This window comes from Zootoca vivipara, chromosome 7, assembly GCF_965207765.1.
Source record: "Zootoca vivipara chromosome 7, rZooViv2.hap1.1, whole genome shotgun sequence".
Lineage (NCBI taxonomy): Eukaryota > Metazoa > Chordata > Lepidosauria > Squamata > Lacertidae > Zootoca > Zootoca vivipara.
Window position 1 is genome coordinate 89,921,414 of NC_142590.1, and position 27,804 is coordinate 89,949,217.

Sequence of the window (27,804 nt, forward strand, 5' to 3'; positions counted from 1 at the left end):
GATGGAGGACTTTGTAGCATCAACCCCCTCGAGGGTCCTGTTTCTCCCATAGCCACAGCCTTGTTTTTAAACAGAAATAAAACATTGCTCGAAAGTTGCTCCGACTCTCTCTCCAGCTCGCTGCTTTACTTTTAGGTCGCATCATTGCCAACTCCCAACTATTGCTTTTGTCTTTTTCTAACCAGCAGCCAGTTGAAGGAGGCCTCCCCCCCCCCGCCCCAAATTTGCCACCTCTCACAGATCTGCTTTCTTTTCTTCCCTTTAATGGCTCATCACCCAAGCTATCACCTCAACCCAGGAAAGCTAGCCTGGCTTTTATTTTAACACTTACTTGACCCAGGGGTCAGAAGTGGGTCTGCATACAGCCTACTTGCCCCCACCCCAAACTCATAACAGTATTACAAAGAGAGCGCAGAGATTCAGGGAACAGGAAGCACCTCTGGGCCGTCTTGTAATGGAACCACACCAAAAGAAGAGGTCTTTTCCCAAGGGCTTTCCTCCTCCCTGATCCCCCACCCTTCCCTGCCTGTCCTCCCCTTCGGAGGGTGACCGCTCTCTTTCTCTGTCAGGTCCTGACTAAGGAGCAGCAGCAGCAGGCATCCAGCAACGATTTCAACTTCGACCACCCCGACGCCTTTGACTTCGACCTGATCATCTCCACCCTGAAGAAACTCAAGCAAGGCAAAAGCGTCAAGATTCCCATTTACGACTTCACTACCCACAGCCGCAAGAAAGAATGGGTGAGCCACGCTTCAGGTGGTCTTTTAAGGGTTATTATACAGGAAGGATGATGGTGATGATTTTATTATGTATTTACTGGGTTGCCCCGCCCACACTGGGTGGCTTCCAGCAGAATGTAAAAACATCATAAAGCATCAAACATTAAAAACTTCCCTGGACAGGGCTGCCCTGTAAGACGAAATTTTCGCTTAACGAAAGGATTTTTCTAGCGGAGGTTGCCTCGCTAGAGGAATTCGTTTTCAGAAAAATTCGTCTAGCGAATCGCGGTTTCCCATAGGAATGCATTGAAATACAATTAATGTGTTCCTATGGGCAAAAAAGAAAAAAGAAAAAAAATTCAATGCATTCCTATGGGATTCGCTAGACGAATTTTTCATTATAAGAATTGACCCCTGGAACGAATTAAATTCGTCTAGCGAGGCACCACTGTATAGTTTATCTGTTTGGCATCCGATGGGAAGACTCCCGCCGCTCTCCCTTTCTCTCTCCTCCTTGCCTGCAAGCATTTTCATGCCTGTTTAAAATCCAATATTTCTTACGAGCAAACCTCCGCTCTCCCCCTTTGAGGATCCTTGCCTTTTCACTTCTCTTTGTATTCGGATTAGAAGTGGCTCCCAGGCCGCTGTTGCTTCTTGCGAGGGAGAGGGCCGAGGTGGTAGGAAAGCCTCCGTTGGGCAAACATGGCAGGCAGTTCGTTCTAGATGTGCTCAGCTGGCACATTTGAACCAGCTTGCCCTCCTCTCCTTTCCATCAAGCACTGGCGACCCACCGGATGAGGATGCCCCCCCTTTCAAAGCCACGTTTTGTTTCGTTTTGCTTGTTTATCCGGTCTTCATGGCGTGCCTCTCTCTTTCCAGAAAACGCTCTACGGCGCCAATGTGATCATATTTGAAGGCATCATGGCGTTTGCAGACAAGGAACTCCTGAAGGTATGGTAGGATCGCTGGTGTTTCAGAAATGGCCCATTAACCCTGTTTTATTTAATAATAATAATAATAATAATAATAATAATAATAATAATAATAATAATAATTTTTTATTTGTACCTCGCCCATCCGACTGGGTTTTCCCAACCACTCTGGGCGGCTTCCAACAAAGATTAAAATACATTAAATTCTCACACATTAAAAACTTCCCTAAACAGGGCTGCCTTCAGATGTTTTCTAAATGTCAGGTAGTTGTTTATCTCCTTGACATCTGATGGGAGGACGTTCCACAGGGCGGGTGCCACTACGGAGAAGGCCCTCTGCCTGGTTCCCTGTAGCTTGGCTTCTCGCAGGGTGGGAACCGCCAAAAGGCCCTGGGCACTGGACCTCAGTGTCTGGGCAGAACGATGGGGGTGGAGACACTCCTTCAGGTATACTGTTATATATAGAAGTCGTGTAAAATAAAATTGGGGGACAGAGGACTGCTTTTAGGGGAGGGTCTGTTTCTTCTTCTTAGAAGGTCCCTGATTCCAAGCGTTTCCAGATTTAAATGCTCACCTAGCAGGGGATGGGGAAGATTTCTCTCTGCCTGAGACCTCAAAGATCTGCTGCTGCCAGTCAGAGTTGACAGAGGAGGGCTGGGTGGACAAATGGTCTGACCTGGGGCACAAACAGTGTCTCCCCACAAAGAGTGACCACAGGCACAATGAGTGTCTAGCAGCTCCCTAAGGATTATTGCTGCTGCTGCTGCTGTTGTTGTTATTATTATTATTATTATTATTATTATTATTATTATTATTATTATTATTTCAATTTATATATTGCCCTTTATTCAAAGATCATAGGGTGGTGTCCAACATTAAAAACACAATTTACTACTACTACTAATAATAATAACAGACAATATAACGACCACAGGAAAAAAATCGTAATGTAGACATTCACTTAATGGTCTGTTTCACAGTCGGGCAATCCTGGGGCAACAGTGACCTCCAGTGTCCAGCTGGGAGAGAAGCATCTGCACTAGAGGGGAGTGGGTGGTTTTTGGCTGCTTCTCTTGCTTAAAAGACAAATCTTTGAATGGAGAAAGCCTTGGCACTTTCTGCCTACAGTCCAAGAGTTCCATGGTGGGCTCTACCTTTGCAAGCAAGGCTTCTCAAATCCCCTGTTTCCTTCTTTCTGGATGCAGCTGTTCCCTTTCGACTTGACAGCTCAGGGGACATACCTAGCTGTATAAACTCGTAGAAAATCCATACTTTAACCGACTCTCCTCATTCCAATGCCGTTTTAACCCTTAAAGAAAGGTGAATTTGGGCTCCACCTCCCTCCATGAACCAAGAAGCAGGAAATCACGTAGGCAGCAGGAACAGGGCATCCCGCCATAAGGGATTGGACAAATGGGATTGGGCAGGAGACATGGGACGAGTCAGTTTCTCCTTCGTCTCTTGCGGGTTGACTGTGGCCATTTGGGGAAGGATCCGTGGCGGGGGCGGGGAGGGGGGATATCATGGATTGGAAATGTCGGCATTGGAAATAATGAAAACTTTAAGCTTGTTACGCGAACGCCCGCCTAACAAGTGATTCCCTGGGAACGCGTTGTGTTCAATACAGGGGCGTAGCCAGGATGAAAATCAGGGGGGGGCAAGGGGCAGGGGGAGGGGCCACAGCAGGGGCGAGGGGGAGCCAGGATCAGCCCGAAATCGGGCTGCTCCGACTCCCTCCTCCCCCTCTGCGATCGGCAGGGGCGAGGGGGAGCCAGGATCAGCCCGAAATCGGGCTGCTCCCCCTCCCTCCTCCCCCTCCTCGAACGGCAGGGGCGAGGGGGAGCCAGGATCAGCCCAAAATCGGGCTGCTCCGACTCCCTCCTCCCCCTCCGCGATCGGCAGGGGCAAGGGGGAGCCAGGATCAGCCCAAAATCGGGCTGCTCCGACTCCCTCCTCCCCCTCCGCGATCGGCAGGGGCGAGGGGGAGCCAGGATCAGCCCAAAATCGGGCTGCTCCGACTCCCTCCTCCCCCTCTGCAATCGCCGGGGCAGGCGGAGGGAAAGCCCCAGAGCCACGCAAAGCGGTTGCCTGGCTTTCCCTCCGCCTCCCTTCTCCCTTGCTGGCTGTGGGGAGACAGCACCGGGCGGGCAGCGGGGCAGGCTGGCCAGCGGCCCTGCTTCTAGGGGGGGGCAATTGCCTTCTCCTGCCCCCCCTGCCTACGCCCATGGTTCAATAAGTGGGGTATCTGCATGTGCCTCATTCCCTCTCCCTCCTTCCAGCTTCTAGACATGAAGATATTCGTCGACACAGACTCCGACATCCGCCTGGTCCGGCGCCTCCGCAGGGACATTGGCGAGCGTGGCAGGGACATCGAGGGCGTCATCAAGCAGTACAACAAGTTTGTCAAGCCAGCCTTCGACCAGTACATCCAACCTACTATGCGGCTGGCGGACATCGTCGTCCCTCGGGGTAGGTGTCCCCTCTATGGCAGGGGTCAGCAAACTTTTTCAGCAGGGGGCCGGTCCACTGTCCTTCAGACCTTGTGGGGGGCCAGACTATATATATAATAATGAACGAATTCCTATGCCCCACAAATAACCCAGAGATGCGTTTTAGATAAAAGGATACATTCAACTCATGTAAAAACATGCTGATTCCCAGGCCGTCCACGGGCCAGATTTAGAAGGCAATTGGGCTGGATCCAGCCCCCGGGCCTTAGTTTGCCTACCCATGCTCTATGGTCTCACCTGGCAGGACAACAGCTTGTCCAGTGGTTAAATTCTGCGTGTTATCTGTCAGAACAAGGCTCTCCATGGCTGTGAGACATGTTGGGTATGGTGAGCCTCAGGGCCCGCCCAAGGCATTTTGGCACCTGAGGCAAACCACAAAATGGCGCCACTTTCCCACCAGGGAAGAAGGGGTGGGTGGAGAGCTACATCAGGGACAAGGGGAAAATAATAATAATAATAATAATAATAATAATAATAATAATAATAATAATAATAATAAATTATTATTATTATTATTATTATTATTATTATTATTATTATTATTATAATAAAATGTACCCTGCCCATCTGACTGCATTGCCCCAGCCATTCTGGGTGGCTTCCAGCATATACAGAAACATAATGGAATTGTAGAGCTGGAAGGGACCCTTTGGGGTCATCTAGTGCAGCCTCCTGACCAACGTGTGTCTCAAACCCACGACCCTGAGATTAAGAGTCTCCTGCTCTACCAACTGAGAAAAAGGCAGCAACTGTGCAAGGCAGCGTTCCTTCCAGCTGCTTCGAACTACATGTCACGGACCAGGAGAGCTTGGAGAGCTCAGTCAGGAGAGCATGAGACTCTCAATCTCAGGGTTGTGGGTGCGAGCCCCACATTGGTCAAAGGTTTCCTGCATTAAGGGGGTTGGACTAGATGGCCCTCAGGGTCCCTTCAAACTCTGCAATTCTGTGATTCTGCAAATCCCTTCTGTCCCAGTCGGTTGGCGCTGATGGAAGTTGTCGTCCAAAACAGCCAGAGGGCACCACGTTGGCAAACGGTGCTGTAAGTAAGGGACATTGCAATGTTAAATTGATTGTGTATGGGTTGACTGTGTTCTGCTGCCCTCTAGTGGCTTTCCTGGGTCATAGCTGTTAGAAAACAGGTATCCTGGTATTGAATGGGGTAACTGTGTCCCTGAAGGACCAGGTGAGCAGCCTGGGAGTCATTTTGGACTCACAGCTGTCCATGGAGGCGCAGGTCAATTCTGTGTCCAGGGGAGCTGTCTACCAGCTCCATCTGGTGTGCAGGATGAGACCCTCCCTGCCCACAGACTGTCTTGCCAGAGTGATGCATGCTCTAGTTATTTCCCACTTGGATTACTGCAATGCACTCTATGTGGGGCTACCTTTGAAAGTGACTTCAAAGCTGCAATTAATCCAGAATGCGGCAGCTGCTAGGATTGGCTGCTAGGACCATATAGTCCTGAAAGACCTACATTGGCCCCCAGTACGTTTCCGAGCAAAATTCAAAGTCTTTGTGCTGACCTTTAAATCCCTAAACAGCCTTGCTCCTGTATACCTGAAGGAGCGTCTCCACCCCCATTGTTCAGCCCGGACACTGAGATCCAGCTCCGAGGGCCTTCTGGCGGTTCCCTCACTGCGAGAAGCAAAGCTACAAGGAACCAGGCAGAGGGCCTTCTCGGTAGTAGCACCCACCCTGTGGAATGCCCTCCCATCAGATGTCAAAGGAAATAAACAACTATCTGACTTTTAGAAGACACCTGAAGGCAGCCCAGTTTAAGGGAATTTTAAAGGATTGATTTAAATTTTTTTTAGATATGTTGTAAGCTGCCCAGAGTGGCTGGGGAAACCCAGCCAGATGTTGTTGTTGTTGTTGTTTAGTCGTTTAGTCGTGTCCGACTCTTCGTGACCCCATGGACCACTGCACGCCAGGCACTCCTGTCTTCCACTGCCTCCCGCAGTTTGGTCAGACTCATGCTCGTAGCTTCGAGAACACTGTCCAACCATCTCGTCCTCTGTCGTCCCCTTCTCCTTGTGCCCTCAATCTTTCCCAACATCAGGGTCTTTTCCAGGGAGTCTTCTCTTCTCATGAGGTAGCCAAAGTATTGGAGCCTCAGCTTCAGGATCTGTCCTTCCAATGAGCACTCAGGGCTGATTTCCTTCAGAATGGAGAGGTTTGATCTTCTTGCAGTCCATGGGACTCTCAAGAGTCTCCTCCAGCACCATAATTCAAAAGCATCAATTCTTCGGCAATCAGCCTTCTTTATGGTCCAGCTCTCACTTCCATACATCACTACTGGGAAAACCATAGCTTTAACTATATGGACCTTTGTCGGCAAGGTGATGTCTCAGCCAGATGGGTGGGGTATAAATAATGAAATAATAATAATAAATAATTAAAACCACTGTGAACAGGAAGGCAGTCTGTTCATATTGTGTTTTCATTTGTTGAAAGCCTCCCAGAGTGGCTGGGGGAACCCAGTCAGATTGGTGGCATATATATTTCAAATTGGTGGCTATCACTGCCTCCTGCGGAAAGGAGTTCCACAGTTTTACTATGTGCCGCATCCTGAATCTTCCACCCCTCCAGTGGATGCCCACGAGTACCAGTCTTATGAAAGAGGGAGGAAAACCTTCCTCTGTCCTCTTAATAAATTATTATTATTATTATCCATATTCTCTCTCTCTCTCTCCTCCACTCCAGGCAGTGGGAACACCGTAGCCATTGATCTGATCGTGCAGCATGTCCACAGCCAGCTGGAAGAGGTAAGAACTACCGTGGGTCGGGACAGGAGGAAGGGCAGCACACTGGGTGTGCCGGTTGGGTAGGGGGACTCTTGCAAGCCCCTCCTTTGCTTCCACGTCTTCAGGCAAACGGAGCTGCAGAGGTGGATTTTCTGGTGGGGTCTGAAAGGAGGCCCGGCCTCTTCCCAGAACGCATCCCAAAGACCCTCAGACTCTGCTGAAAGGGATTCCGGATCAGACTCCCTACTTGGCTTCCCAGTCGTCTAGCAAAGGATCTCTCAAGGCAGTCTTCTCCAGCTGGTCAAATTCCAAACATCTGCAGGCCATCTTGGGGAAGTCTGTCCTCATGCAAATTCTCTGGGCAGGACTGCAAAAGTCATTTGCCGTGTCTTTATCCCGCCCTTCCTCCGGCAAAGTGAGGCAACCTATCAGGTTCTCTTCCCTGTTTTCCTACACTCCTGGAGCATTTGATCCTCACCACAGCCCTGTGAGGTAGGCCACGGGCCCGAGATCGCCCAGAGACCTGCGACTTTGTGGGCAGCCAAATGCTTACCAGCTCAAGTCCTAATCCAACGTACTCTCCCGGGCTTCCTCCAACCTTGCCCCTTCCAGAAGTTGATGCGCTACAGCAACCAATAACCCCCCCCCCCAGCCATTGGCCACGTTGGCTGAGGCTGATGGGCCTTGGAATCCAACAACATCTGTCCACATCGTTAGACTGGGGCAAGGCTGCGGCAACCAAAGCCAGGGCTGCCTTAAGCATATGCCCCCCCCTGGTTGCCCAGAGTTATTGATCTTTTTTCAGGGAGCTGACACCATGCTTACCTCTGGTTTATGAAAAGAAAAGAGGAAACATAAGGAGCCCAGCTCAACAAACTAGCCCGAGGCATCAGCCGGGCACCTCGTGGTGTATGCGGACCTATGCCAATCCCAGCCATGTAGGAAGGTGGAGCCAGCTGGCCGCCTCAGCGCCTTGCTAATTTGCTCACCCCTGAACTCACAGCACTCCAACTGATGAGTGGGCTCTTCCCTGGACTCCAACTCTCGGGGCCCAGGCTCTCGGCCTGGCGCCCCTGAGAGCCTGGCGCCCGGGTGCCCTGCACCCCTGCCACCTATGGTTAAGACGGCCCTGAGCAAAGCAGAAGGGTGGCATTATTATTCTTATTATTACTCTAACCACTATGCAGGATTGCCCAACACAACTGAGGTAGAGTGTGACCGCATAGTATTTGGTGGGGCAGCAGCTCCGAGCTCACATCAAACTGCTTCTCAGCACTGGATCCAATTCTACGATCCTATGGTGAGGATCAGCCCCATATCAACTAACTGTGTGGAACAGACCCAGCTGCCGAGAGCAATGAGCCGGGCTTGGGGAGCCTGTGGCCCTCTAGATACTAGTGGACTCCAATTCCCATCATTCCTTGTCAGCCTGGCCAGTGCTCAGGGCTGATGGGATTTGTAGTCTTGCCAAAAAAAAAGAGCCACCGGTTCTCTGTCCTTGCAATAAATAATATGGGAAGCCACTGCAGCTGAATTTGAGAAGTACTGGGCTAATTGGGAATTCCCAGGAAAGGGGGAATTTGCTCCCACTCTGACCCTTCTGAGAAGTGGGGTGGGTTGTTGTTGTTTTTGTAGTGGGGGGGGGGGAGCAGCCCCACCACCTCCATTTAGGGACCAGCAAAAAGGATCTAGAAAACTACCAAGGAACCCCAGAGCCTCAGCCCACCCCTGAGATGCATATGTAGGTGGCAAGTTAATTTCTGCCTTGTTTGAGAAGGTTCTTGGTACCTGCCCCGAATGACTGGGGGGTCTCCGGAACTCACTTGCAAACTAACCGCATGACATCGTCTGTTGCCCATTGGGTTGTCAGTTTGGGTATTTGGGTATCCAACCGCCTGTCCCCACTTCCTGTGATATTTCTTTAAAAGCTGTTTGCTTGTCCAGCTTTTTTGCTCAGTTTACAGCTCTTGCCGGGTGGGGAGAAGATTTCAACTCATTGGGGGGAGAAGGGGGCAGTTTGCGATAAATCTGCAACTCGGGGTCAAATTTTTGAAAGGTTTATTGCTCTGCAGTTTTTAAAAACTCTAAATTTTTAATTCAAGGACTAAACCATACTAGCAGGGAGGATATGACGAAACCGTTTGGGAAGAGCCACCCACCTTGCCTCCCATGCCCAGGAGGGCATAGCTTCTGTTCTAAGACGCCTGTGGCACTCAATTGCACCCCCTAAAATAGCCTCCCCCAGCATGGGGCCCTCCGGATGTTTTTGAACTACAACTCCCTGTGCACGCAACACCCAGGGATGATGGGAGTTATAGTTCAAAATATCTAGAGGCCAACAGCTTCAGGAAGGCTGCTCAAAAACCACTCGCCTTTCTTCTTCAGAGATAATATTTATGCAAACGTCTGTGTGTAAAGCGCATTTTCGTAACCTGCTGCCGGCTTGTGGAAACATCGCAAAGCAGTTTAAAGGAAAACGCCAGGAAACCAGTGTAAACAGTGGCAGGATTTAAACAAAGCGCATGAAAGAACCAGGAAGAGCAGGCTTAAAACCTTCAGTGCTGAATTTCAAAGAGTGAAATAAACACTGGTTTTTTCCCCTGCCTGCCTGAGAGTCACAAGGGATGGGGCCAGGGCAGCATCCCCAGGAAGGAAACCCCATAACCTGGGGGGGGGGGGCGGGCTGCTGCCACAGAACCTAGGCAGATCTGATGGATTCTGAAGCCGAATGGCAGGCTGGCATTTCCAGTGGCTTCAAAGATGTCTTTATTTGGTCCTCGGTCCATGGGCTTGCACACCATGTGGGTGTTCAGAGCGAGCATTCCATGGATCCCTGCAACATGCGCCATTCAGACTGTGCACACACACACACACCCCCCAATCTCTCCCTCCTCTCAGTTATTTTTAAATGCTAATTTTAAATTCAAGTGCGAAATCAGCAGGGAATGCTGAAGCTGCTCCTACCAGTTTGGGGTTCAGACGCATTTTCCCCTTCTGTTTTCTCCCCACCACACACACATATATATATTTTTTTAAAAAAGAGACACCGTAAGAAAAATTTGATCTGAGCGAAATCCTAAACCCGATTAAATATGTTTGCAACATTTGGGGGGGGGGCGTGGAACCTGCCAGACGTGGCGGTATTTGGGAAATGTAGCTGCGCGGTTAGTTGCGGCCGCTTTGCAAAGCTGCCTCCTACCCCCCAAGAGAGCTGCCCCCTGAGCAAAGCTGAAATCGCAGCAGGTGCTTTAAAATAATAATAATAATAATAATAATAATAATAATAATAATAATAATAATAATAATAAAGATGCTAACTGCTCCAAATGCTGTGAATCCCGGGAAAACCTGTCTCCCTGTGTTTTTATTTCCCCTTTTTTGCCTCTTAACGCCCTGCTGGTGTTTCCACTGTTTTAATACGGGGGTTTGCTCGGTGTTCTTTGTGTTGCCGCGGCAGAGAGAACTCAGCGTCAGGTAAGGGCTTCTCCTAACTGTCTCCCTCTCCTCCTTTTTCAGTTTGCAAGGACAAAAATGCATCTTAATAACCTGTGCTGCTAAGCCGACGGCTTGCTGGGGCTGTGTGTGTTTGTGTGTGCGTGTGTGTGTGTGTGTGTGTGTGTGTGTGTGTGTGTACTTGTGTGTTTAAACATATAAATTCCTGCAGAATGGTCACCGGATACACGCACAGAGATCTGATGGTCAGGGTTGGCAAGGCCCATCACTTATCTGCGTTTTCGTAGAAGCATAGAGTTGGGAGGAAACCTGAGGGTCATCTAGACTACCCCCCCCGGCAATGCAGGGATATGCAGCCGTCCCTTCTGGGGATGGCTGCCCCCTGTCCCTACACGACAAGGCCCTCAGGTTCCATGTTGAAGTGCTCTTGCAGCCCACTTGGTAGGAATGGCTGGTCCCGCCTGGTTTGACCCAGCCAACCTCCCAAAACGGAAAGGAGCCTTTTCAGGGGAGAATTGGGGCTCACAGGCATAGCTGCCAAGTCTCCCGTTTTCCCCGGGAAATCCCAGTTTTTCCAGCTGTTCCTAGCTGAAAAAACGAATTTTCTTTTCCCCGGTTTATTCTGGCGCGGTGGCCATTTTGGAACTGGGCGGAGCATGCTCAGAAGTGACTTTTGATGCTGCTCTGCCCAGTTCCAAAATGGCTGCAGTGCAACTTCTGGCGCGGTGGCCATTTTGGAACTGGGCAAAGCAGCATCAAAAGTCACTTCTGAGCATGCTGCGCCCAGTTCCAAAATGGCAGCAGCGCTACTTCCGGTCTGCTATTTCCGGCCCAGTCCCTTATTTCTCTGACAGCAACTTGGCAGGTATGCTCACAGGTAGCAACAACAACAACAGTTTATTATCTATACCATGCCCATCTGACTGGGTTTCCCCAGCCACTCTGAGCGGCTCCCAACAGAATATTAAAAACACGATAAAAGATCAAACATTAAAAACTTCCCCGAACAGGACTGCCTTCAGATGTCTTCTAAAAGTCAGACAGTCCTTGACATCTGATGGGACGGGGTTCCACGGGGCGGGCGCCACCACTGAGAAGGCCCTGTACCTGGTTCCCTGTAACCTCACTTCTCACAGGGAGGGAACTGCCAGAAGGCCCTTGGAACTGGGCTTCATAGTGTCTGGGCTGAACAATGGGGGTGGAGATGCTCCTTCAAACAGGACCAAGGCCCTTTGGGGCTTTAAAGCTCAGCCCCACACTTTGAATTGTGCCTGGAAACATATTGGGAGCCAATGTAGGTCTTTCAGGACTGGTGTTATATGGTCTCTGCACGCACTCCCTATCCCCAGTCTAGCTGCCGCATTCTGGATTAGTTGCAGTTTCCGGGTCACCTTCAAAGGTAGGCCCACGTAGAGCGCATGGCAGTAGTCCAGGTTTGGGGCTTCAGCTTGCTTCAGCTTATGCCAGCTAGCAACAATCCTCTAGGGCAGGCATCCTCAAACTTCAGCCCTCCAGATGTTTTGGACTCCAATTCCCACCTTCCCCGACCACTGGTCCTGTTAGCTAGGGATCATGGGAATTGTAGGCCAAAACATCTGGAGGGCTGCAGTTTGGGGATGCCTGCTCTAGGGTTTCAATCAGGGGTCTTTCTCAGCCCCCCATGGAGACATGGCTGGGGTTGAATTTGGGACCTTCCCTTGAGCTACGCCTCCCCCCCCCAGCCCTGACTGACAACCCCCCTCCCTTTTCGGTCCCCTCATATCCCCCAGTCTCTCCACAAACCTGAGTTTGCAGCCACCCATTGGCCATTTTATGCTGTTTGAGTTACCAGCTATTTGGGGAGGTCCAGAACATCTCTGGTCCCCATGAAGAATAGAATTTTTTTTTGGGGGGGGAGAAGAGAGCAGTTAGAAAACGTTTAAATAATTGGAGCCCAGCCGAATAGAACTTCTTTTTCTGGTTTCTCCACACACACACATTTTTCTGTATGTCTGGAAATGCTTTTTGGAAGAAGAAGAAGAAGAAGTTTTTAGGAAACGGCGCGTTCCAGAAATAGATCCCTCCGCTTGGATTTGCCATGCCTTTCCTCAGCTCCGAGCCTTGATCCCCATAAGGATCCCTTCCTTATGGGCGTCTGGGGGCACAATAGCCCCCACATCTTGGAAATGTCAAGCCACTTCAAGGCTGCCCTCCTGCCCGTTTGAAAAACCTCCCCTGGGCTCCGTTCCTTCCTCTCCCTTTCTCTGTCTTCTCGCTTTTTCTCTTGTCTGCTTCCTGTTTGATTCTGCGAGAGCGCAATGAAAGGAGCCAGCGACATTTTCTGCCCTGCCTGCTTTTTTTGTGGGGATTTGTGTGTGTCTTTTGAGCTGGTCACCCGGCCTTTTGGAAGCGTTTTTGTTCTCAGGGGAGGAAGGCGGAGGAGGAGAAGGAGGGGCAGAAGAATTGGTCTCCAAATGTGAGACTTAATTTTTTTTTTTAAAAGAAAGATGAACGAGGAAAGGAAAAAGACAAGAGAGAGAGAGAGAGAGAGCATCCGCTTAAGGCTGCTTATCAATTTTTTCCACTACCGGTCAGACACAGCAAAGAAGTGACAGGAAGCGCCGAGTACCTGTGTAAAATTCAGGGGCGAAAGAAAGGCGACCGCATTAGACGTGATAGAAGTTCTTAAAATAACGCACGGAAAGGGGATAGAGGAAAGGCGTTTTCCCTCTCTCTTAACGCCAGACCTCAACCTCCAATAAAGCTGCACGTTGGAAGAGTCGGGGCAAATAAAAGAAAGTGCTTCTTCACACAGCTAAACTGTGGAACTCCCTGCCACAGGAGGGCAGTGATGGCCACCAACTTGGATGGCGTTAAGAAAAGACAGATTCATGGAGGAGAGGGGGATGTTGGTGGCTAAAAGCCATGGTGGCTGTGTTCTGTCTCCGTGGTCGGAGTCAGCAATGCTTCTGAGAAACAGTTACTGGGGAACACAGGAGGGGGGGAGGGCTAGAAACCTGCTTGCTGATTTCCCACAGGCATCTGGTTGGCTGCTTTTGAGAACAGGATGCTGGACTAGATGGGCCACTGGCCTGATCCTGCAGGCTCTTTTTAGGTTCTTAACATCCTTTCCATTTTAACAAGCTTGCAACCGGGTTATTTAATAAAGCAGACCTCCAAATGCAATATTATTTTGGCAATAATGGCCCTGAATCGCCGAGAAGGCGCTTGAGAGGTTCTCATGGGAGAATTCCTTGAGGTACAGCTTCTCCCATCATTACGACTCTTGCAGAAGTTGACATCTCTGCCCTGTGCAATCCTTCAGAGGCTGCGCCAGCAAACACCCTGTGAGATTAAGTTGGTGTGGGAGCTTTGGTAAGGACCAGCCTGAGGGCCACACATGACCCTGCAGGCAACCTCCTAGGGGCCGCATGAAACGGATTCCATGCCAAAGCTAGGCATTCCTACTCCTCTCCACCAAGCCATACGAATGACTTTGTTACAGGTCAAGGATTCTGCATCCAGGCAAAAGAAATGCAAGATGCTTCTCCAGGGCAAATCCCCGCCCCCTTTTTTTAAAAAATTAAGTGCTCTTATTTCCCTGCTTTATTTTCTCTCCCCTCCCTCTTTGGTTACCCATGTGTCTCTGTGCGTGTGGTTGTCTGTCACCTGCTTGGGTCATCCCTGAACTACAACTCCCATCTGATGAACAGAGGAAACTCCGCTGGGATATGTGAGGATCAAATTGCACCCTCCAACTTATTTTTTTCCTTTTGGTTTGGTTTGAATACTAAATTGAGTGGCGAGCTTCTGCCGAGGTCTAGGCCTGCATGATAAGGAGTCTATACCATGTGGGTCGGCGTGCCCCCATTAGCGAGGTTTATTATTATTATTATTAAGAAAGTTATATACCTCCCCCCAATTAAAGACCACTGGGAGGTTTATAGCATAATGAGCAACTTGACATACGAGAGCTGGGAGGCCCTGTGGTACCCAGGATACAAGGCATGGGGGGAGAAATTCAGTCTGCGTCACATGTCAATGCAAACACACCCCAATTTGCACTTCCCCAAACATTCTATGAACCGGAGCACAGCCGTCCTTTGAACTTCCCCCAATTTTGCCTTGCAGTTTTGCATTTAAACCCCCACCCCACCCCCCCGGCCAGGAGGGTGTACTATTATTGTTATTAATGATTTGCTAATTACCTTCTAAACAACCATCTCAGGGCAATGTACAACAAATACAATTAAGAACAGTTGAGAACACAAACAGCAAAACAACAACAAAACAAAACAGTGTAGAGCAGGCATCCCCAGACTATGGCCCTCCAGATGTTTTGGCCTACAACTCCCATGATCCCTAGCTAAGAGGACCAGTTTTCAGGGATGATGGGAATTGTGGTCCAAAACATCTGGAGGGCCGAAGTTTGGGGATGCCTGGTCCAGAGGAATCAACCAGCTGTCACTCATTAAGCTGAATCAAGCCCCCCCAGCTGTTTTATGACTTTTTTATCTTAATGCAATTGGCATTAGGACCATGGCATGGATGGAGGGAGTATAGGAATAAACCTTTAAACTCCCCCCCCTTACTATGGTCCCAATAAATACCCCCCCCCAAAAAAACAGTTACTTGTTCTGGAAGAGAAGCTTCTGTTGGCTTATATTGGGGATTTAAAGATAAAATAAAACCGGGTGCAGCATTGAAGGATAAACTGTTCCTCTACTTCCCAATACGGTCCCAATGCAGATCAGGGCCTCCCACGGTTGCTATTTTAAAAATCCTTTAACAGAAACAAATTAACACACACACACAAAAGCAAATAAGTTATGAAGGAGTTGACAACGTGGCGCCCGTGGGCACAGGGGCACCCTTGAGATCTTCCACCAGAACCCTTGAAAAGTGCATGGATCTGAGGCTGTTTCTGGGTCCTTGCTAAGCATTTGTACAGCTCCATACCATCTCCCCGGCTCCTGGTTAACCCACTTCCGTTCGATTGGCCTGCGGTTGTTTCTCTGTGTGTTTGTGTGTGCACCTCTTTCTTCCAGACCCAAAACTGGCAAGGCGCAAACCTTTAGCCGGCTTCGTTTTGCATGTGCATATTTTAATGCTCCTCTTTTTTCGCTCGCCCTGAGTTAATGCTCGCGTGTGTTATTCCGTGGGTGGAAAGGATCTCTCCACGAGGCCCTTTGTCCGTCCTAACCAACCATACAGACACAGGGGGCACAAAAAGGGTGTCCTAATTAGAACCTCCTTCCTCTTCCTCCTCGCTAGCTAGGCTGCCGGCAGCTCCTTGAAACCACCAGTGTGTCATTCAGATGTGACTCATCCTGACCCTTTTATTCCTCCAACGACTAAGGAAGCTGGCCCCCAGTTTTCATTTTGGCAACGAGGCTTTGTCCTTCGCCCCACCACCTGCAGGAAGCAGAATTCCACCCCTTAGGCTGCTTTTCAAAAGCCTGTTATCTATCTATCTGTCTGTCATCCATCTATCTATCTAATTTATATCCCGCCCTTTGCCCCAAAGGATGCCAGTGCCCTGACCCCACAGTCGGAGGCAGCAATGCTTCTGAAACCCAGTTGCTGGAAACCAAAGGAGGGGAGAGTCGGTCCTGTGCTTGGATCCTGCTTGCAGGTTTCCCACAGGCATCTGGCTGGCCACTGTGAGATCAGGATGCTGGACCAGATGGGCCAAGGGCCTGATCCGGCAGGCTCTTCTTGGTTCCGCCCTGCCCAACCTCCAGTGTCAAGTTCAGCCACGGCTCCCAGCTAAGCGCTGCCGATAACTTACGCAAGGGAGGTGGCCGGGAGTGAGATTTGTGGAGATGATTTGGGAGGCAGGAGAGGATATATTATTGAATGATATCCTTCCTAACTTGCGCTAGCAAGTTCCATATTCTAGCAGAGTTCCAAACATCCCCCTTTTTAAATGACGCAGCGAGCAGCTTGTTGCTGACTCATCTGAATCTTACTATTAAAGATTCCTTCCTGGTAAAATCCCTTCTAATCCCTCTTAAAAAGAATAAACACAAGAATCTGATTAACGTTAATATAAATGTAGTTTACTCACAGATTCATTAAGACATATCTCTGAAGGCAGGGCTTAGGTTACATAACAACTAGAACTATTCCATAAAGAAGTTGGTCCCAAGTGACTGCGACTAAGCAGTCGCTTCTCCAAACACACAGCAACATACAAAATGCAGAACACACACTGATCAGAACATGGAGGCGGTGTGGTTCTCCATGCTAGTACTATAGACCACCCCCTCTTCAAGTCTGTCCCAGCTCAGGAGGAAACAGGAAGTCTTCTCCTGAGTGGTACAAAGAATCCCCTAACATGTCCACTGTAGTAATGTTCTACTTGACTGCAGTTTTACATCCCACAAGATTCCCTTCCCCATTGAGCCTGTCCATGGGGCATTTTAGCCATGGCGAGAGGTCTGTGTGGTTTGTTCGGATGAGGAAAGCAGTGGCTTCTTAGGGGTGGCTTCTCTTCTCTGGCTGGGGGAGGAAGCAGCACTTTCCCAAGAAGCCTTCGACTTGACTTTAATTCTCCTCTTTTTCTTCAGGGCAGCACTGGCCTCGGCCCACCAATGCCACCCTCTCCCCAAGACACTCAGTGTGCTGAAGAACACCCCACAAGTGAAAGGCATGCACACAATCATCCGGTGAGTTGGGTGCCTTATTGTAAGTTCTTTTCAGCACCACGGAGAGCTCCTGGTGAGCCACTTACTCCATTGAGAGCAGGAAGAAAACTATTGCCTGTCAAGCATCTGCCCCCAGGCTCCCCTTTCCTGTGCTCTGCCACACAAGTTACAAGAAAGGAGAGTTTGACAAAACATCAGGAAGAACTTTCTGACAGTAAGAGCAGTTTGACAGGGGAACAGTCTCCCTCGGGAGGTGGTGGACTCCCCTTCCTTGGAGGCTTTTAAGCAGAGCTTGGATGGCCATCTGTCATGGATGCTTTAGCTGAGATTCCTGCATTGCAGGGGGTTGGACTAGATGACCCTCAGGTCCCTTCCAACTCTTATAATTCTATGAACCTAACGCCTTCCTTCTCTCCTCTTTGTTACCCTTTCAGGGACAAGGAGACAAGTCGGGATGAGTTTATCTTCTACTCCAAACGGCTGATGCGTCTCCTGATTGAGCATGCGCTGTCCTTGCTGCCTTTCCAGGTAGGCTGATCAAAGCATTCTTCCAAACCATGGGTAGGCAAACTAAGGCCTGGGGGCCGGATTCGGCCCAATCGCCTTCTAAATCCAGCCTGCGGACAGTCTGGGAATCAGCATGTTTTTACATGAGTAGAATGTGTGCTTTTATTTAAAATGCACCTCTGGGTTATTTGTGGGGCATAGGAATTCACTCATTTCCCCCCCCCAAAAAAATAGTCCGGCCCCCCCACAAGGTCCGAGGGACAGTGGACCAGCCCCCTGCTGAAAAAGTTTGCTGACCCCTGTCCAAACCATGGCTGAGCTGAAAGGGATCAGTACTCTTTTGAAAGAGGATCCCGTCTCTTTGGGTGATTTGGGAGGGAGCAGGCAACATGCTCTTTTTGCGTCCTCTTGATTGGTTAAGATCACCCATGTGGCCTGTATAAGAGGCATTGCCCTCGCTCAAAATGGCACCCATGTGCCCTTAAGTAACAGGTGCTGGCCGAAAAAATCCAATCGGTTACATGCTATTGCAACCTTTGGATCAGCTAAGTGAAATACAGAGGGGAAATGGATGATTCAGCACCAGATTGCAAGGCAGGGAGGGGATTTGTGAACAGTGTCAAACAGCTCTGAGAAACAAAATAGAAAAATTCCTTCCAGCAGCACCTTAGAGACCAACTAAGCTTGTTCTTGGTATGAGCTTTTGTGTGCATGCACACTTCTTCAGATACGCTGAAACAGACGTCACCAGACCCTTATAATAGTGAGAGGGTGGGGAGGGGTCTTACTCAGAAGGGTGGTGGGAATGGGTGATTGGCTGATAGGTGTGGTAAACCTGTTGACGACTGTTAACTACTGCAATTGGTCTTACAGGAAAAAGCGATGGGTGAGATGGCTAAAAATAGCTTTATCATGTATAATGAGATAAGAAACCAATGTCTCTATTTAGACCAGGTCTCTCCATGGTTTTAAGTTTGGTAAAGGTAAAGGAAGGTCCAGTCGTGACCATTAGGTCCAGTCGTGACCGACTCTGGGGTTGCGGTGCTCATTTCGCTTTACTGGCCAAGGGAGCCGGCGTACAGCTTCCAGGTCATGTGGCCAGCATGACAAAGCCGCTTCCGGCAAACCAGAGCAGCACACAGAAACACCGTTTACCTTCTCGCCAGAGTGGTACCTAATTATCTACTTACACTTTGATGTGCTTTTTGAACTGCTAGGTTGGCAGGAGCTGGGACCGAGCAATGGGAGCTCACCCCGTTGCGGGGATTCGAACCGCCAACCTTCTGATCAGCAAGCCCTAGGCTCTGTGGTTTAGAGCACAGTGCCACCTGTGTCCCGTTTTAAGTTTGGTAATAAGTTACAATTCAGCAACTTCTCTTTCCAGTCTATTTCTGACATTCTTTTGTAATAAGACAGCTGCTTTGAGATCTTGTATAGAATGTCCTAGGAGACTGAAGTGTTTTCCTACTGGTTTCTTGTGATTCCTGATGTCAGATTTATGTCCATTTACCCATAGGGTTTGGCCTGTTTGTCCAATATAGAGAGCTGAAGGGCACTGTTGGCATTTGATGGCATACACAATGTTAGAAGATGAGCAATTAAATAGTCCTGAGATGGTATATTTGATGTTGTTGGGGCCAGTAATGGTGTTGTCCGGGTGTATGTGGCAGCAAAGTTGGCATCTGGGTTTATTGCAGGCTCTGGTACCAGTGTCCATGTTAAGTCTGGTGGTTATATTATTGTGGGTGAGGAGGTGCTACTGGAAGGACTTTTTTATTTTGTTTCGACTATGTCAGACCAACACAGCTACCTACCTGTAACTAGAGCTCTGAGAAAAGCAGAGTTGGGGGGCTTTCGGGGAGTGAGGTTTGCCCCACCTGAAATCATGGATTTCAATCTAGAAGGTGGACCTGGAAAATGTTCCGTTCAGCCCTAAATCTAAGAAGAAAATTTGAGGACCGGCGATGCCACAAATGGAGTGGTGTTCAAGTCCAGAGATGAGTTTTCTTCTCTCGCTGAACACAGTTTAAAGAAGCAATATCAGGCTAAACTTAATTATGCCCCAAAAGTGACCTTCCTTGTTCATAAAATCCTCTAGAACCTCACCCTCTCTCTCTGCACCCTTTTTGTGGCCTGGGAATACAGCTGGATAGAAATGGTTTCAGGGATGGGCGCTTGCATTCTGCCCTAAGGAAACCTGGATTTGCAGCCTGCATAAAAATGCACACATCTGTTTGTTTTGCATAATTTATTCTGCTTTTCTGCTACTTCTCACTTGGGCTCTGCCCCTGCCCAAATTTCATATTAATTCCTGTGTGCCGTTGCCTTTCCAGACCTGCACAGTTCAGACCCCCCAAGGGCAGGACTATGAAGGCCGAAACTACAGTGGGAAGCAAGTAAGTGTCGCAAGCAGAGGATTCTCGAAGCAGAGTCCGGAGAAAACCAGGGGTGTGTGAAACCTGCTCCTGTTTTGATTCATAGTTTCAGCTTTCTGCATGTGGCACCTTCTATTTGGGACAAATCTTAACTCTCTCTTTTTGCATCGCGGTGTTTTGAGGGGATGTTTGCTGAAGCCTTTGACAGGTGCTGTGCTGGCAAACACTCCTGCACCTATAAAAAAAATTCCTTCAGTAGCACCTTAAAGACCAACTAAGTTTATATTTTATACACGAAAGCTCATACCAAAATATAAACTTAGTTGGTCTTTAAGGTGCTACTGAAGGAATTTTTTTATTTTGCTTCGACTCAGACCAACACGGCTACCTACCTGTAACTCCTGCACCTGTCGGTGTCACAATAGTGACCCATGGGTTTCTATATCTGCACGTTCAGTAGTTTTCAATAACTTGGAGCTTTTGGACAGCTTTTTTCCCTAAAAATAGAGACATCTGGGTCTTGAGTCTGGTGCATCTGGAGAGAACCCACTAAACCTGACGCAAACCCCAAAAGGAGAGAACAGGCCCAGTTTCTGTTGAGAAGAACCCAGAACCAACCGAAGGAAGCAAGAGGATAATGTAGCAAGAGAAAGGTTTTCGGCTGTTTAAAAGATTTTTTCTAATTGATTAATTGCCCAGCTTCACGCGATTTAAAATCAATTAACCAATTCATTTCAAATGCATTTGGTAACACTTTACTAAAGACTCCTTTTCCAGGATCCTGAAGAAGAGGGATAATTTATCGGAGAACAGCTGGGCGGGATGACAAACTCCCACCAAGTCCTCCTGAAAAACATTGGCGTTGGTTTTTTTTTAAAAAAGGAATAATTCTCAAGAATGCTTGGGGTGAAGCAGTGGGGAGATTTCAGCGTTTGATCAAGTATTCTTAGAGAAAACGCACACACAAATCCACACTAGGTAAAAAAGGTAAAAGACCCCTGGATGGTTAAGTCCAGTCAAAGGTGACTATGGGGTTGTGGCGCTCATTTCACTTTCAGGTCGAGGGAGCTGGCGTTTGTGCACAGACAACTTTCCGGGTCATGTGGCCAGCAGGACTAAACCGCTACTGGCGCACAGAGGACCGTGATGAGTGCCAGAGCGCACGGAAACACTGTTTACCTTCCCGTCACAGCGGTACCTATTTATCTACTTGCACTGGCTTGCTTTCGAACTGCAAGGTTGGCAGGAGCTGGGACAGAGCAAGGGGAGTTCACACCGTCGCAGGGATTCGAACCACCGACCTTCCAGCCAGCAAGCCCAAGAGACTCAGTGGTTTAGACCACAGCGCCACCCGCATCCCTTAACAAATCCACACTACCAGATGGTGAAGTGTGCACTGACAATTCTTGCCAGGGATCATGGGAGTGCCATTTCCTCTGCCTCCCAATTCATTGTAGAAGGCAGAGTAACTCCGAGTACCGATCTTGCCGGCAGGAAATGACTCTTCTATGGAAATTGCGTTTGCCCTGCAGCCTGATTTCCACTTAACAACTGGATGGAAAGGGCTCTCCTGTCTCTTGCAAGCCCACCTCCCCACCAGCTACCCCCTTTCCTTGCTTCTCAAAGGAAAGAAGCTTTCTACTCAGAAAGGGTTTGGAACTTGCAAGGAGAGCTGGCCGACATTATGAATGAATCCTTTTTCGAACTGAATCCCGTCTGGGCCCAGTTTGAAACGGAGCGGAGCTTTTTCAGCTCACCCATTTGTCTAAGGCAGGCCTTAACACAACTCCACAGAACTTCACCTGAAAATGGAAGAACAAGACAGCGACTCTTTTTTATTCATTTATGACAACAACACTGCCTGATCATCTGGAGGTGATTTTTTTTTTACTTAGCCCAGCCACGTTCCAAGCAATACAGAATGGTGGGATAGAAGCAGTAGAAAGCTGGGGGAATTATACTTGCGGGTTTCCACCTTGTCCTCTGTCTTCCAGATCACTGGCGTGTCCATTTTGAGGGCTGGGGAGACAATGGAGCCAGCTCTGCGGGCCGTCTGTAAGGATGTCCGGATTGGCACCATCCTCATCCAGACCAACCGGTACACGGGAGAGCCAGAGGTAAATGTCCAGGCCTGGTATGGGGCAAGGGCTTGGTAGTGGCCTGCGCTACCTTGCCACCTCTCTAGCAGTATCCCAAACCAAGTACTGCCCCCTCAAAACTCAAGTCATTGTTGCTCTGCACTGTGGTTCTGTTAATATGGTTATTGGTCGGTTTTGTGGCTTGTTTTTTTATGATTTTAATGAGACAGAGCTTGGGGCGGTATCTGGCTAACGTGTCCTTTCAGCACAAGGATTTGTGTTTCTGCAAGAGAACTCCCCTCCTTTCCCCCTTGCACCCCCTAAATCTGTTCCAGGGGCTCCCCCAACCCATCCAGAGCAGATTTGGAAAGGGTGCTGGGTGCCAGGGGCGTAGGAAGATAGGGGCGGAACGCATGTCTCGCCTCTCCGGGAGGTACGCCACACCCCCGGAACGTGCGCCACAACCCTCCGGGAGGCACCCCCCGCCCCCAGAACAGGCTCCAACCCCGCCCCCAGTGCCGGAGCATGAATTTCTGCCACTGCTGGGTGCGCATAGGGAGAATGTTCTATTGTGCAAGCATTGCACTGATATTATTTGGATACTGTTGTCAGTCTTTAATTCTGATATTTTTGTAACCCGTCCTGGGACCTGGGCTAGCTAGAAATGGGTTGTGGCCAACTAAATATATTTAAGCAGTGTTGCTCGATAGATACAGGCCAGCCCAATATCCTATCCGGCTAGTTCAAAGAGATCAGGTGGATATTGAAGGAGTCCATTAATTTTGTATAGTCCATCCTTTGCCAGCTGAGTGCCCTTCAAATCTTTTGGACTACAACTCCCATCAGCCCAGCCAGAATGGGCAATGGTGTACCTGAAGGAGTGTCTCCACCCCCATCGTTCTGCCCAGACACTGAAGTCCAGCGCCGAGGGCCTTCTTGCGGTTCCCTCACTGCGAGAAGCAAAGCTACAGGGAACCAGGCAGAGGGCCTTCTTGGTAGTGGCACCCGCCCTGTGGAACGCCCTCCCACCAGATGTCAAAGAGAGAAACAACTACCTGACATTTAGAAAACATCTGAAGCCAGCCCTGTTTAGGGAAGTTTTTAATGTGTGATATTTTAATGTATTTTGGAAGCCGCGAAGAGTGGCTGGGGAAGCCCAGCCAGATGGGTATTATTATTATTATTATTATTACTACTACTACTACTACTACTACTACTACTACTACTACTACTACAGTGGGCATGAATAAAACTTAATATTGCCGACAACGCAATGCTCTGCAGCTTTCTCTGACCTAGAGCTTTCCAGAAGTCGTTGGCCAAAACACCTGGAGGGTACCAGGTTGGGGAAGACTGGCCTAGTGCATATCCACCTCTGGGCTCACTTGATGGTACTCGCCAACTTTTGTCTTGGGGGATGTGGGTTGCCAACAGTGACCCCATGCAAGGAATGAGCAGGCCAGTCCTGCTGGGGACACTTTCCTCCCTGCTCGCCGTCTCCAAACGCTCCCTTCCTCCTTCTCCCTCCTCCAGCTGCATTATCTGAGGCTTCCGAAGGACATCAGCGAAGATCACGTGATCCTCATGGACTGTACGGTCTCTACAGGAGCGGCAGCCATGATGGCTGTGAGGGTGTTGCTGGTAAGGGTCGGGCCGGTGTCATGGGACAACTTTGACTTAGTTGTTGGGAGGGAAGGGAAAAGGTAACAGCACTCCCCTATGAACATTAGAAATGAAGGGAACAATGCTGAGGATTTCATCTGACCATCCGCCGGCAGCATAAGCTGGGTGCGGGGAAGCCAAATGTTGCTGAACTACAACTCCCACCAGCCCTAGCAAGCACAGCCAGTGAACAGGGTTGTTGGGAGTTGTAGTTCCGTAACCCCCAGAGGGCCAAAGGGCAAGCTGAGGAGTGAAGCTAAATGGCTGAAACCCTCTCCTTTCTCTTAGGACCATGACGTCCCAGAGGACAAGATATTCCTCCTCTCCTTGCTGATGGCTGAGATGGGCGTCCACTCGGTCGCTTACGCCTTCCCGCAGGTGAAGATCATCACGACAGCCGTGGACAAGAAAGTGAACGACCTCTTCCGCATCATCCCTGGTATTGGTGAGTGGCCAGGGTTAGGAGGTCCTGCCCCTGGTCTTGAACCAGCGATGCTTCTGAATGCTCAGATCCCACTTGTGGGTTTCCCATTAGGGCATTTGGTCGGCCACTGAGAAAACAGGATGCTGAACTGGAGTGGTCATTGGCCTGATCCAGCAGCCTGCTGTTCCTTATGTTCTTACAGTTGTCAGGTCCCCTGGAAAAACTTTTTGAGTTTTTCATTCTCCAGCGGCTCCTGATGGCTCAGAGCTGCTTGCAAGCAATAATATAATTCCCAGCTACCACCATTGATGCTGAAAATAAGGTCATTTCTTAGCATTGGGTTTTGTTTTGGTTTTTTGCATGTATCGCCACATCCTTACTATTTATTTCGTAGCTGCAGACAGTTTGAATAAGGCATCGGAAGGCAGTTTTTTAATGTTTGATGTTTTACTGTGGTCTTACAATTGTTGGAAGCCACCCAGAGTGGCAGAAAAATAATTCCAACCAGAGCAATCCAGTGGATCCCAGAAAGCAAACTTCTTTTCAGCATATGACAAAAGCCAGACAATGGAGATGGATCTCTGTGGGGAGTTCCCCAATTTAGGGTGTGCCTCCGAGAAAGCCCTCTCCTTGGCCAGCTTTTCCCACACTTCCGAGGGTGGTGGAAATACCCGAGAGAGTCTCCGCTGCCAGATTTAACACCCGAGAAGTAGGCAAGGCTTCAAGCACGCTGCTGCCGCCACCTTGAGCCATGAAGGTGGCAAATCTCTAGGATTTGCTGAACCTGCATGAAACGGAATGCGAATCTAGCAGAAGGATTTGGGGATTTTTGCCAGACGGGAACGTCCTGGGCACATCTCTGAATAGCACGGACGCAGCTCAGTGTACTTCCTGCGTGCACGGGGGTTTCTCGTAGCGCTTCCTAATTCCCGTTCCCTCCTGCCGCCCTCTAGGAAATTTTGGAGACCGGTACTTTGGCACAGATGCGCCTCCCGACTGGAGTGACGAGGAAGACCTCCTGGACTCGTAGCAAGCTCCTCTTTTGTAAAGGAACCACTCTGGAGGGAAAGAGGCTTCTGCACTGCACCTTAACCCCCCCCAAAACATCCCCCAAACATTTGCAAAGAGACTATCGCACTGCACCATAGTTTTTTCTTACTCATCTTCCACCAGAGGCCGTGGCTGAGAGCATATTTTTTTTGGAAATGGAGAGGATGGCGAGAGATGCTTGCTGCCTTTTTTTTATGTGCTCGAGAGCGTTTCTGAGCCTAGAGGCAATGTATTTTAATTTAAAGATTTACTATAACTTATTTTATTAAAAAAAAAGAGAGAGAGAATGTTTCAGCTAAGCTTCAAGTGTCTTGTTGATGACTGGTGTCAATCATTCCTGACTAACCCAGCAGTTCAACCATCTTTTGTGCTAATGCAGCCACAGACCCAACCTTCATCTCCTGGTGAAGCAGTAAAGGCAGCTAGTGAGCCTCGTGGCTAAGTGGAGATTTGAACCCTGGACTCCCAGATCCCAGTCCAACACTTTTAGCCACCACACCAGCTCAACCTTTTTTTAAAACGGTCTTATCCAGATGGGGTAGCCCTTAGAGAAAAAGCAGCCTTGAGTCGTATGATCCTTGCAGATGCAATAGTTTATACAGGATATAGAATACAGTCATACCTTGGAAGCCGAACGCCTTGGCACTTGTACGTTTTGGCTCCTGAACTCTGCAAACTCAGAAGTAAGTGTTCCAGTTTGCGAACGTTCTTTGGGACCCGATCGTCCAGCGCGGTTTCGGCGGCTTCCGATTGGCTGCAGGGGCTTCCTGCAGCCAATCGGAAGCCGCACCTTGGTTTCCAAATGTGTTTTGGAAGTTGAACGGACTTCCGGAACGGATTCCGTTTTACTTCCGAGGTACGGCTGTACTGGAAATCGAAAGGCATTCCTCAATTGAGAGAATGGCTTTTATGTACAGAAGAGTTAGAAGGAATAAAGCTGGGAAGGAATGGAGAAGCTTTAGGGAATTTTGGAATCCAGAGTAAAAACTCTAATTAAGAGCAGCACCTTCCACTTAACCGTAATCCTTTATATGAGTATTTTTGATATTATATGACCCATTTTCCAGAATTCCATGATTTGTGATTGGGCTGTTTATTCTGTTGTGCATTGCAGTTTTGATGCAGTTAGGGGGGAAAAAGTTTTTTAAATGCACTCATCCACGTGTTCAGCTTCTCGCCAGACTGTTTGCAGCGGTGGTAGCTGTGCATTGGAGATGGTGCATCGAGTTTAAAAAGCAACAACGTTTCCAGTGAGACTCCAGGCCATGTTAAACTCGATATGGGTATGTTTTCACATTGTCTGTGCCTTCCGCGTCTCCTGCAAATAGGCTCTGTGATTCACACACTGAAATATAAACAACCTGGAGGATGAAACGATCTCGGGGGTTGTTGTCTTAGGAGAAATGTCAGGGCAGATGAATCCCAACACCTCTCACAACATGGGCACCTTGCTAAGGGAATGAAGGTGGTAGACTAATTTGTCTTCCCCCTCTCAGATGTTTTTGGATTCCAACTCCCACCAGCTCCAGTCATCAAGGCCAATAATGAGGTACGGTGGGAGTCGTAGTCTAGCAATGTCTGCGGGACTAATCAGTTGGTTGCTTGCCTCCATTTTGATGTGAAATGGGCACCTACACTCTGCAAGAGCAGACCTACTCAAGATGGCAGTTGGGGCTGAGTGCATACCTGCCAAGTTGCTGTCCGAGAAATAAGGGACCGGGCCGGAAGTAGCAGACCGGAAGTAGCGCTGCCGCCATTTTGGAACTGGGCGGAGCATGCTCAGAAGTGACTTTTGATGCTGCTTTGCCCAGTTCCAAAATGGCCGTCGCGCCAGAAGTCGCACTGCAGCCATTTTGGAACTGGGCAGAGCAGCATCAAAAGTCACTTCTGAGCATGCTCCGCCCAGTTTCAAAATGGTCGCCGCACCAGAATAAACCGGGGGGGGGGAATCAGTTTTTTTAGCTAAGAACAGCTGGAAAAACGGGGATTTCCCGGGGAATACGGGAGACTTGGCAGCTATGGGCTGAGTGACATGCAGTACTGCCATCTTGGATGTGGCCAATGGGCTAATGAGCAACACATGACAAGTCATGTGATGCTCCAATATGGCTGCATTCATGAGAACTCTCTGCCACCGTCCTGTTTCTAGCTTGGCAAGAGGCTCAAATAGGCCAAATCTGAGAAGGGCTTTCTGGCGAAGGAGCCCTTGTCCTAGAAAACAGGAACCAGAACCATCTCTCTAATTATAGCAAGTCCCGAACCAGTATTTCCACAGAATTTGGCTTGGCTTCCATGCGGCGATGAGATTAGCCAGGAGACAAAAAGTACCTGTGAAGAAGTCTTGCTCTGAGCCAGGAAACTGTTCCACCAAAGCCAGTGCTGCCTGTTCTGGCTGGCAAGGGCTCTTTGGGGTCTCAGGTATGGATCCTGCCTTGCCCTTATACGCTGAGTACACTACTGTGTTTCCATGTGTTTGTTAAATTTATGTCACCCAAATTTATATCAACCAAATGGTGCTCAAGATGGCTAGCAGGAGAAACATAAAATAGCAATTTTAAGAAACGTGGAAGCAAGCTACCTTTGAAGGTGACTTGGAAACTACAACTAATCCAGAATGTAGCAACTGGTCGCGGCTGCCTGGACCATATTACACCGGTCCTAAAAGATCTACATTGGCTCCCAGTACGTTTCTAAGCCCAATTCAAAGTGTTGGTGCTGACCTT

At 49.1% G+C, this 27,804-nt stretch overlaps 1 protein-coding gene across 6 annotated transcripts in view; it reads left to right on the top strand.

Annotated features, from left to right (window-relative positions):
- UCKL1 (uridine-cytidine kinase 1 like 1) overlaps nt 1-25,375 on the top strand; it is a 68,665-nt gene extending 43,290 nt beyond the window's left edge. For 4 of the 6 annotated variants that reach the window (XM_035122406.3, XM_088674748.1, XM_035122409.3 and 1 more), the window contains exons 4-15: nt 570-740; nt 1,599-1,670; nt 3,931-4,120; nt 6,863-6,924; nt 14,049-14,068; nt 16,908-17,006; nt 17,420-17,513; nt 19,826-19,888; nt 21,862-21,984; nt 23,479-23,586; nt 23,896-24,052; nt 24,985-25,375. In XM_035122406.3, the coding sequence (XP_034978297.1) occupies nt 570-740; nt 1,599-1,670; nt 3,931-4,120; nt 6,863-6,924; nt 14,049-14,068; nt 16,908-17,006; nt 17,420-17,513; nt 19,826-19,888; nt 21,862-21,984; nt 23,479-23,586; nt 23,896-24,052; nt 24,985-25,061 (1,236 nt within the window). In that variant the 3' untranslated portion in view covers nt 25,062-25,375. Of the gene's footprint in view, nt 1-569; nt 741-1,598; nt 1,671-3,930; nt 4,121-6,862; nt 6,925-10,360; nt 10,378-14,048; nt 14,069-16,907; nt 17,007-17,419; nt 17,514-19,825; nt 19,889-21,861; nt 21,985-23,478; nt 23,587-23,895; nt 24,053-24,984 lie in introns of all 6 variants that reach the window. The other 2 variants (XM_035122407.3, XM_088674749.1) reach the window with 2 other exon arrangements.
- The last annotated feature ends 2,429 nt before the right edge of the window (nt 25,376-27,804 follow it).